The 11,489-nt window shown below is 37.6% G+C and overlaps 2 protein-coding genes across 3 annotated transcripts in view; one reads left to right on the forward strand and one right to left on the reverse strand.

Annotated features, from left to right (window-relative positions):
• LOC105286000 (sarcoplasmic calcium-binding protein) overlaps window positions 1-6,692 on the forward strand; it is a 10,559-nt gene extending 3,867 nt beyond the window's left edge. The window contains exons 3-7 of the mRNA XM_026974691.1: window positions 3,098-3,208; window positions 5,545-5,712; window positions 5,901-6,041; window positions 6,172-6,252; window positions 6,342-6,692. Of these exons, the coding sequence (XP_026830492.1) occupies window positions 3,098-3,208; window positions 5,545-5,712; window positions 5,901-6,041; window positions 6,172-6,252; window positions 6,342-6,488 (648 nt within the window). The 3' untranslated portion in view covers window positions 6,489-6,692. The remainder of the gene's footprint in view (window positions 1-3,097; window positions 3,209-5,544; window positions 5,713-5,900; window positions 6,042-6,171; window positions 6,253-6,341) is intronic.
• LOC105286001 (ubiquitin fusion degradation protein 1 homolog) lies at window positions 6,118-8,832 on the reverse strand. Of its 2 annotated transcripts, XM_011350605.3 has the most exons (5): window positions 8,686-8,832; window positions 8,437-8,557; window positions 8,206-8,360; window positions 7,333-7,884; window positions 6,118-7,014 (listed from the first exon to the last, which is right to left on the reverse strand). In XM_011350605.3, exons 1-5 carry the CDS (start codon window positions 8,686-8,688, stop codon window positions 6,943-6,945), a joined length of 903 nt encoding a protein of 300 aa, XP_011348907.1. In that variant the 5' UTR covers window positions 8,689-8,832; the 3' UTR covers window positions 6,118-6,942. The 2 variants fall into 2 exon arrangements, with proteins under 2 accessions (XP_011348907.1, XP_011348906.1); XM_011350604.2 differs by lacking the exon at window positions 8,686-8,832 and having other exon boundaries at window positions 8,437-8,679.
• Between the last annotated feature and the right edge of the window lie 2,657 nt (window positions 8,833-11,489).

Here is an 11,489-nt window from a genome sequence, read left to right on the forward strand (position 1 = left end):
TGGAAGAAGTGCGAAATTCGTCGACGAATGGATCACTCAAAAGAAGAGTCATTTTATCGTGGTGGAATCCATCTCTTGCCAGAGCATTAAATGTTGATCGTACAACAGTTACCAAACATTTACATGAAACGGGAAAAATTCAGAAAGAAGGGAAATGGGTTCGACATCAATTACCGGAAAGTGCGATTGCGAACCGGTTGAACATTTGCATTTCGTTGATCGCCAGGCAAAAAAAGAAGAGTCTTTTGTCTCGGATTGTTACTGGGGATGAAAAGTGGATCTATTTTGATAATCCGAAACGCAGAAAATCATGGGTGGATCCAGGCGAACCATCAACATCCACTCCGAGACGCAATATTCACGGTTCAAAAGTAATGCTCTGTATTTGGTGGGATAGTGTACTATGAGCTGTTAAATCCGCACGAGACTGTTACGGCTGATCGTTATCGACACCAATTATACAAGTCGAAGCAAGCATTGGACCAAAACGACCACCAATTGCGAGTAAACGGCGGAAAGTGATTCTTCTTCGTGACAACGCTCGACCTCACGTTGCGTTATCAGTGAAACAAACACTACTAGAGCTTGAATGGGAAGTCTTACCGCACCCGCGTATTCTCCATGCGATTATTATTTGTTCCGGTCGATGCAACGCGCTTTAGAGGATACACACTTTCATAATTTCGAAGAAGCGCGAAAATTCGTCGACGAATGGATCGACTCAAAAGAAGAGTCATTTTATCGTGGTGGAATCCATCTCTTGCCAGAGCATTAAATGTTGATCGTACAACAGTTACCAAACATTTACATGAAACGGGAAAAATTCAGAAAGAAGGGAAATGGGTTCGACATCAATTACCGGAAAGTGCGATTGCGAACCGGTTGAACATTTGCATTTCGTTGATCGCCAGGCAAAAAAAGAAGAGTCTTTTGTCTCGGATTGTTACTGGGATGAAAAGTGGATCTGTTTTGATAATCCGAAACGCAGAAAATCATGGGTGGATCCGGGCGAACCATCAACATCCACTCCGAGACGCAATATTCACGGTTCAAAAGTAATGCTCTGTATTTGGTGGGATAGTGTACTATGAGCTGTTAAATCCGCACGAGACTGTTACGGCTGATCGTTATCGACACCAATTATACAAGTCGAAGCAAGCATTGGACCAAAAACGACCACCAATTGCGAGTAAACGGCGGAAAGTGATTCTTCTTCGTGACAACGCTCGACCTCACGTTGCGTTATCAGTGAAACAAACACTACTAGAGCTTGAATGGGAAGTCTTACCGCACCCGCGTATTCTCCATGCGATTATTATTTGTTCCGGTCGATGCAACGCGCTTTAGAGGATACACACTTTCATAATTTCGAAGAAGCGCGAAAATTCGTCGACGAATGGATCGACTCAAAAGAAGAGTCATTTTATCGTGGTGGAATCCATCTCTTGCCAGAGCATTAAATGTTGATCGTACAACAGTTACCAAACATTTACATGAAACGGGAAAAATTCAGAAAGAAGGGAAATGGGTTCGACATCAATTACCGGAAAGTGCCATTGCGAACCGGTTGAACATTTGCATTTCGTTGATCGCCAGGCAAAAAAAGAAGAGTCTTTTGTCTCGGATTGTTACTGGGGATGAAAAGTGGATCTATTTTGATAATCCGAAACGCAGAAAATCATGGGTGGATCCAGGCAAACCATCAACATCCACTCCGAGACGCTATATTCACGGTTGAAAAGTAATGCTCTGTATTTGGTGGGATAGTGTACTATGAGCTGTTAAATCCTCATGAGACTGTCACGGCTGATCGTTATCGACACCAATTATACAAGTCGAAGCAAGCATTGGACCAAAAACGACCACCAATTGCGAGTAAACGGCGGAAAGTGATTCTTCTTCGTGACAACGCTCGACCTCACGTTGCGTTATCAGTGAAACAAACACTATTAGAGTTTGAATGGGAAGTCTACCGCACCCCTCGTATTCTCCATGCGATTATTATTTGTTCCGGTCGATGCAACGCGCTTTAGAGGATACACACTTTTATAATTGCGAAGCGCGAAAATTCGTCGACGAATGGATCGACTCAAAAGAAGAGTCATTTTATCATGGTGGAATCCATCTGTTGCCAGAAAGATGGGAAAAAGTTATAGAAAACGAAGGAAAATATTTTGATTAAGGTATTCATTCATTATCATATTTAAATACATGCGTTTTTGAGCAAAAAAAACCCTCAAAACTAAATCACACCCCTAATAGGATGAATTTAATTACTTTGAATTGTATTGCACCTACATTCTCATGAATTCATGATATGATATGAAGTAATAGTGGGCGGTTCATGGTCTGTTACATTGGAAGTTATTCGTTCGGATTGGCTATTATTAAAAATCCTCTCACATTCTTACATCCATCCCATACTTGCATGCATGGGATGGGGTGCGATGCACCTGCGAGAAAGTCCCTTTCTTTCATCTATTATGATATTTACCTTTCATTCCATCCCTGAAGATAAATATTTTCGGTAACAACACAATATACAACATTAATTTTTATAATTTTATATACAGATAAATTTGTATTTTAATTTTAATTTTACGCATTAATACATTTGGATAATATTTTATCTTGGCTGATACTTCTGTACATGTAGCAGAAGATTGCCTAAAATACAATATATCGCATAAAATATTTTTTATGTAGTGCAAATTGTTTTAATTCTACGCAAGAGTGCGAAGTTTCGTTCAAAAACATCAATATATAAGAGATCGACATGTGAGACTCTCGAAATTGTAAATCGCGAACGCACTGCGTGTCTGTACCGATACCGGGATGAACGAACTTGCGTGACCGATGATAACGAGTGCGATTTTGTCGTCGCGCCGCTTGTGATTGTACCGTATCTGTTTCAAAATACTCCGCAAAAATATGAACATGTAATTGAATAAAATAACAATTTGCGCCGGGATTTTTTTCTTAATTCGTTGTTAATACTGATTGATCATGTTATATTTTTTCTAATTATCTCGTCTAAATTATTCTTTTTAAATGTATACTTTATACTTTATAATTGAACAATTAATTATTTTTTTAGCTGTGCCAGATTGCGAGGCGTATGTACAGCAATAGGCGTATAAGCCAGACGGTATCATCATCCGCAGATGAGCAGGAAAGCGACAGCGATTCTGATGACGAGAAAGAAAGAGTAACGAGCGTTCAGTTATTTATTCAATTTTCGGTTGAATCTGTCTTCCTCGGAAATGTTCATGTTGTCACTGAAAATACTAAACATATTGGGTTATTCGGAAAGTAATTTTGTTTTTCACAAAGAGATGTCGTTAGTCGCGTTCCTCGATACTTAACCTTACTCTAAGCGGCAAATTCGTTTTATATTTTGACAACTGACATTTCAGACGTCATTTAGTATCTTATTGTGTTGCGATCTGTCAAGTAATTTCTTTTGGCATCACATCAAACATGGAAAATCAAAGTGAGCATTTTCGAAATATTTTGCTTTTTTACTACCGAAAGGGTAAAAATGCAGTGCAAGCGAGAAAAAAATTGTGTGCCGTGTACGGAGAAGATGTTTGAGTGAACGTCAGTGTCAGAATTGGTTTTCGAAATTTCATCAAGCAGAAGCGACCGGAATTGGCGAATAGGAAAGGTGTCGTATTCCATCACGACAATGCCAGACCACACGCAAGTTTGGTCACTCGCCAGAAGCTTTTACAGCTTGGATGGGATGTGCTACCACACCCACCATACTCTCCTGGTCTGGCACCATCCGATTACCATTTGTTCCGGTCTCTACAAAATTCTTCGAACAATGTAAACTTCGATTCAAATGAAGGCGTCAAAAATCACTTGCTTCAATTTTTTGTCAATAAGGAGAAGGACTTCTATGAGCGTGGAATCTTAAAGTTGCCAGAAAGATGGCGAAAGGTAGTGGAACAAAATGGCCAATACATCACTGAATAAAATTTATTCTAAATATGAAAAAAACCGCCCTTCATTTTTCCTTGAGAAAACGAAATAACTTTCCGAACAACCCAATAGTATCTTATTGTGTTGCGATCTGTCAAGTAATTTTTGTTTGGCATCACATCAAACATGGAAAATCAAAGTGAGCATTTTCGAAATATTTTGCTTTTTTACTACCGAAAGGGTAAAAATGCAGTGCAAGCGAGAAAAAATTGTGTGCCGTGTACGGAGAAGATGTATTGAGTGAACGTCAGTGTCAGAATTGGTTTTCGAAATTTCGTACTGGAAATTTCGATTTGAAAGATGCACCACGTTCAGGTCGGCCAATTAAAGCTGATGACGAGAAAATAAAGGCTCTGGTGGATGCAAACCGTCGCATAACAACACGCGAAATTGCTGAAAAGTTAAATTTATCGAATTCGACCGTTTACGATCACTTGAAACGCCTTGGATTCGTTTCAAAGCTCGATATTTGGGTTCCACACAATTCAAAAGGAAATTGACTTGATTCAACGCATTACCATCTGCGATTCATTGTTGAAACGTGAAGAAAATGAACCATTTTTGAAGCGAATCATAACTGGAGATGAAAATGGATTGTTTACAACAATGTTAAGCGAAAACGATCATGGTCCAGGCAAGATGAACCTGCTCAATCGACATCCAAGGCAGATATTCATCAAAAGAAGATGATGCTTTCTGTATGGTGGGATTGGAAGGGAATCGTATTTTTCGAGCTACTACCAAGCAACCAGACGATTGATTCGAAAGTGTATTGTCGTCAGCTGGATGAATTGGATGCTGCCATGAAGCAGAAGCGACCGGAATTGGCGAATAGGAAAGGTGTCGTATTCCATCACGACAATGCCAGACCACACGCAAGTTTGGTCACTCGCCAGAAGCTTTTACAGCTTGGATGGGATGTGCTACCACACCCACCATACTCTCCTGACCCTGGCACCATCCGATTACCATTTGTTCCGGTTTCTACAAAATTCTTTGAACAATGTAAACTTCGATTCAAATGAAGGCGTCAAAAATCACTTGCTTCAATTTTTTGTCAATAAGGAGGACTTCTCTGAGCGTGGAATCTTAAAGTTGCCAGAAAGATGACGAAAGGTAGTGGAACAAAATGGCCAATACATCACTGAATAAAATTTTTTCGAAATATGAAAAAACCGCCTTTCATTTTTCCTTGAAAAAACGAAATAACTTTCCGAACAACCCAATAGTAGATATTAATTAAATTAATGTAGTATAATTTACAATACAATACTGATTATTTTCTGTAATATTGCATATAATTTCAAATATTAATAAGATTGATTGTGGTGGATTAATATCTTCAAAATTCAAGCAAAATTATTATGGACACTCATGTGATCGAGCCTACTTAATTCAATTCATTATGAACCCAACAAATCGAAAATTTGGCACAGGATTATCTAATAAGATCGCATTATTAATATTCTGATTGTCGGATGTCAATTTCAATAAACGAAAATGTCAATTACAATAAAGTTACTACAACATATTAAACCTATTATCTTGTTCCTTCAGGGTCAATCACCGTTCTGGAGGAGGAAAATGAGAACGTTGCACAACCATTTGGACGTGAACAAGGATGGAGTAATCAGCTACGAGGATTTTATGCTATTGGGAAACCGTTTTTCTGAATTAGGTCATTTGTCTTCGGAAGCCACTAAAGATTTCAGGAAAGTTTTAAATGTAAGTATTGTATAATAACTTTGTCACTACGCAAAAAAAGAATTCTATATCTAAATCTATATTGCTACATATTTTTACATCGCATGCAAATAATTTTCTGAATTCCATTTGTTGATAATAATTTATTGTTAATAAATGAAAATTTCAACTTGATAATAGTAATTTTTAAAATTTTAATTCATTTGCAGGAAATGTGGGAGGAACAATGGGGTGAGATTAGTCCGTACAATCTCATCGGGGTTGAGAAATACATTGAGGAAATGCATCACGTTCTCAATGATTCTTCTTTGAAGAAGAAGTGTCATCATTTCCTGCCATTCTTGTTTAAAGTGAGTATTAATATAAATATATGCGCATATATTAAAACTTGATTGGATTAATACGAATTAATAATAATAAAATTAGTTTGTGGATTTATAAAATAGTATATTTTCGAACAAATTATAATACAACTTACAGGCGGTGGACAAAGATCGCAGCGGTGAGATTTCCATCGAGGAATTCAAAATGTTCTTCGCATGTTTGGGCCTCACACACGATGTAAGTGCGTGTGTTGTTATTGTTGTTATTATACATACAGTTATAGAATTTTCACTGTAATTTAATTAATAAATATTGTATCGTTGCAGCATGCTGTTGTCAGTTTTAGTCACATCGACACGAATGACGATGGAAAGATCAGTTTGAATGAGTTTGTCACTCTGGGACGTGACTTCATGCTCACGGAGGACCAGACGAGGCCCAGCAAGCACTTTTGGGGCCCATTAGTAGACTGATGCGATTTTGCGAACTTGTGATGTTTAAACTTTAAGAAATATTGCGTAATTAATAATCTTCACATATTTCTTCTTATTTTAAGGATTTATTGTTTTAAGGACTATAGATAAGCTAAGTTTTTGTATGAAAAAATGAGACTACAATTATTTTATTGTTTAAAAACAGTGTATAATAGAAAGATAAGAAAGAACGTATTTCATTAAGATTCATTCAGTCAAACAAGATTTCAAGTGGAGAGAGATGAGTTGGAATCTATTATAATCTAGATTCCAGATTAATAATTGAACGACAAAATTGATTACCATTATCAAGTTATATTATATTCGCGTATAACAAATGGGGGATATCACGCAGAACACTCTTACAAAAGCCATTCATTCAATCCGACAAACGCTCCGACAAAGATCTTTTTTCTAAAAATTGAAATAAATAAAACGATTGTTCGTTATTTTATCATTTTCTTGACTTTCTTAAGAGAGTGAATCCTTCGCCAGTGAATGCCTTAAATTCGTCTGGATCCTTCGTCTGTAATAATACAAACGATATTAATTGCTCATACTTGCAGGATAAAATTATTATAAATAATAACAATTACATTATTATAAATAATATATAACAATTTACATATTATCATAAGCTAATTATGTATCATAGCTTTCATATTACTTTCTATTATCTTAATCTAAATTATTCTAAATTACAATTCTGTAAGTCATTCTATAATTCCGAATATTGTAAAAAAATTAGATTTTATCAAAAATCTAGATTGTCATTAATTAAAGCACAAATTATTTCAAGATTTTCATGTTATCTTTTATTATATAACATTAAATAGATACTCACCTCTTTATTATTTGCAGGCTTCATATTTCGCAGGAACCTAAGAGTGCCTATCTGGTAATCGTAATCGGGTATACCTCGGACATAGGCCGGCTTCGCAGCCGGAGTTTCCTGCTTGGGCGCATCCTTGCGCTTTTTACCATCCAATCGGACGCCCTCGCCCTTGAAGGGCACGAAGCCGGTCGGCGCCGGCATCAGATCAGCCAGATCCTCCATCTGATCCTCCTCCTTCCTGGTCACTCTTTTTGGTTCTTTGTAGCCAACTGGTGGCGCGAATTCTACGTTCATGTCACACTCGATGATGCTGACTGCTGGACCAGGCTTGGTCTCCAGCACGCACATCTCATAGATCTTCTGGTTGTACTTGATAGCAATCACGTCGCCCGTGGTCAGACAGGCAAAGCTGCGCAGACCGTTCTCCAGAACGGCCTTTGGATTTGTGATGTCCAGGAAGTCCTCCGACTGCGGCTGGAAGCGCGAGAACGTCGCCACTGGCAGCGACACGCTCTCTACATTTAGTAGCTCACCCTCTTCCAAAAGAAGATTGTGCATCATCTGCGAAAAGGAAGATATGGATATCGTGTGCTGTCATATTTGTATATATTATTACATGTAAGTCATGAATTGTAATCATAAATTTATTGCTTCTTAAGAAATCTGCTTAAACATGCTCTATTAGAAGTTAGACAATAGCATCGAATATTGGATATTAATACAAAACAACAACAAACACACAAAATACTCTGCTTTTGTTTGCAACAAGTCTAGACCAAAATCTTGGGATGCCAATGCTTCTTCGCAACACATTTGATCATGGTACGCACAATAATGATCTCTATTATTATTTTAATTGCAAAACTCGCATTTCTAACTTACCCAGTAAGGTAAGTAGACTTTGCCCTCGTCAGCGATGAATTCCAGGACACCGCAGTGAGTGATTCTATTCGTTTTCTTGTTAGTCAACTTAAAGAGCATCGGATAAATGATGTTGAGCCTGGTGAGCTGCTCCAAAGCCGACTGTGGCATGATTACTGGAAGAGAGACGAATCATTAAGTATCACCAAGCATGAGCCTATTCTCTGTTTTTCATCAAGCTGATGATCTCACTCTTGCCGCCACGCTCGACGTCTTGACGATAGGTCCCGGGCAACATCGATACCGAGAAGCACTTGTACTGGGTATTGAAGGGCCGCGGGATCTCCGGGAACATGTTGAATCCGAATTGAAACTGAAAAGTCATGCTAATGTAATCGCTAACCTCAAAGTCTTTTTCACGTTTTCCACAGAAGGAAAACCCTGAACGAGGTGAGACGAACGTCTCGTTTCCGTGGATCAACGTTTTTTCAGTCTTCTCACCATGTTTGCGGTTTTTCAGTCCTCTTAGCGATTTTTTCACAGAGTTTTTTTCAGCGAGAACACTGGGAATTTTAATGAGCAGTCAAAAGTCTCGAAGACATTTGCGCGACTAGCAGACGACGCGGGCAACTGGGACTGGGGGTTGATAAATGGAAGATAGTGGTGTGGGAAACTCGATTCAGTACGCACCTTTGACTATACAGGGGGTGTCCCGGGTTTTAACCGACAAACTGCGGGAGCACATTCTACTAGTGGAAATAAGAAAAAATTCTTATGTCGAGTTTGCTTAGAAATGCTTTGTTACAAAGTTATAAACCAATATTGAAAAGAAATATGAGATAAGTAACAACGGATTTTTTCACAAAAAGAAAAATTATCTACGCAATGATTTAGTGACGCATTTCGAAATGTTGTCCTTGCACATCGATACAAGCTAGACATCGACGTAGTACAGAATTTGTTACGGCACGACATTCCTGAAAATTTTGTTGCATCTCAGTAACTGAATTAGTAATTCGTTTGGCTTTAAATCTTCAAGCGAGATTACTTCTGTACTGTAAACTTCATTTTTAAAGTTCCCCATAAATAAAAATCGTCGGGGTCTAAAGCCTTGTGTCCACGATCCAAGTTCTTGGTCAAAGTTCTAGGTCCGAGAAATGTGTAGCCAATCAAACATGCAGCTTTTATGTAAAAACTGTAAGTTCATTGGCTACACATTCTCGGAACTAGAACTTTGACAAAGTTCTTGGATCGTAGACACAGGCCTTTAGAGCTGAACGAACATCATCATATTCATTCATAGGTCGAAATGAACCCAAATTACGTAATTGCAAATGGGTATTACTAAACACAGAACTATCTGGTTACTTCTCCTGTTAGGAAATCTACGTTGATACTCTCGTACGGCAGCTCGTGCATTTTCCGTCACAGAATCCGTACACGAAATGAATATCGGTGTATTCCTCATTTGAAAACACTTTTGGCATTCCGATAGTAATTGCTAGTTCACACGACGATTGAAATCTAACGGCTACTGTTGTGAAAGTAACAATTCATACCGAATCGTTTCAACATAGTGAACATGAATACATGTGAATACACATACATAAAACATCTTCGACCATCCAAATTCTACACTATGTTCCTTGTTACTTATCTCATATTTCTTTTCAATATTGGTTTATAACTTTGTAAGAAAGCATTTCTAAGCAAACTCGATATAAGAATTTTTTCTTATTTCCACTAGTAGAATATGCTCCCGCAGTTTGTCGGTTAAAACCCGGGACACCCTGTATATCTATGGACTGCTAACGTTGCCACTTAGGTAATGTAAAAGACGCGATCCTAAAGTCACTAGATTGATAAAGTACCGCAATCCGTGGTAAAATACGTGGAATAAAAATGGCGTTGGAAGTGTATTTAGTGCAAACATGCAACTTATCAACACACTAAGTGCAATTCTACGAAGCAGCGTTGCGTTGTATCTCCATTGAGAAAGGTTACATATTCTGATAGATGTGAAGAGAACATAATTGTGATGAAAACACCGTGTAGTTGGAATTAAAATGGCGGACGATTGCGGTACTTTATCTATCTAGTGACTTTACGCGATCCAAGATCTCAGCGCACCCACGTCCCAACGGCCAAGCCAAGAACTAATATTCGTACATGTACCTTTGATTGAAGCATTTGATCTGTGGTTTCATGACGCATGTGAGGTATTATAAGTGACAAATTCTAAGTGAAAACAAAATGGTTCGTTATTGTTGTATCAAATCACGTACAATAATCACACGATACAAAGCCAAAACAGGAATACAAAAATCGTCTCGAAATAAAGAATTCACACTTGGTTCCTTAAATTCTCTGCGATTATCGGTCCGCAATTCCGATGGTTGATGATGCACGGATCCTTGAATCTGAAAGGTTTCTCCTTACTTACTTACGAACGGACGTCGATTAATCATTGAGGTCATACCTCATACAATAACGAGCACTACAGAAAAAATATTTAATATTTATAGAATAGAAAATAAAACACGCATTTCAAAGAATGACTTTGCACGTAATAAGAAATATAAATGTCCAAAATCTTTTTACCAATTTTGACGCGCACGTATTAGATAATGATTTATTAGAAAATCACAAACATAAAATGATAAAAACAATAATAGAGTTTTATTTAAAAATAAAGTTATATTGGTTTGGCAAAGAATTGACACGTAACTTACATGTAAAATATGTCCGTAAAGATTTTACAAAACTAATTTTGTTCAAAGGGCAGTAAGTGTAATCTATATACAGGGTGGCCCATTTTAATTTATACAGTCGATTTTTTAAAAAACTAAAAGAGATACGAAAAAATGTTTCAGACAGACATGTCACGATTTCGAGGGGACATAAGATGATACCATTGGTTTGACCTTGAATAGTCGTTTGAAGGTCACGCGAAGATCACCTTCAATTTCTTAAATTGAAACCCCAACTTTTTATTGCAGATTCTTATTCGCCATCGAAAAGTAAGTAACTTTTGTCTGAAACATTTTTCCGAAAAATGTCATCTTATGTCCTTAAAATGATCTTCAAGATGAGTTTTGAGGACATTTTAAGGACATAAGATGACATTTTTCGGAAAAATGTTTCAGACAAAAGTTACTTACTTTTCGATGGAGAATAAGAATCTGCAATAAAAAGTTGGGGTTTCAATTTAAGAAATTGAAGGTGATCTTCGCGTGACCTTCAAACGACTATTCAAGGTCAAACCAATGGTATCATCTTATGTCCCCCTCGAAATCGTGACATGT

The sequence above is a fragment of the Ooceraea biroi genome, chromosome 13 (assembly GCF_003672135.1).
Source record: "Ooceraea biroi isolate clonal line C1 chromosome 13, Obir_v5.4, whole genome shotgun sequence".
In the NCBI taxonomy this organism is placed as follows: Eukaryota; Metazoa; Arthropoda; class Insecta; order Hymenoptera; family Formicidae; genus Ooceraea; species Ooceraea biroi.

Coding starts and splice junctions, on each gene's coding strand:
- LOC105286001 (XM_011350604.2), bottom strand. CDS start 8,569: ATGACTTTTCAGTTTCAATTCGGATTCAACATGTTCCCGGAGATCCCG. Junction 8,361..8,436: donor CGTCGAGCGTGGCGGCAAGA/GTGAGATCATCA, acceptor TCTCTCTTCCAG/TAATCATGCCACAGTCGGCT. Junction 7,885..8,205: donor AAGTCTACTTACCTTACTGG/GTAAGTTAGAAA, acceptor TCCTTTTCGCAG/ATGATGCACAATCTTCTTTT.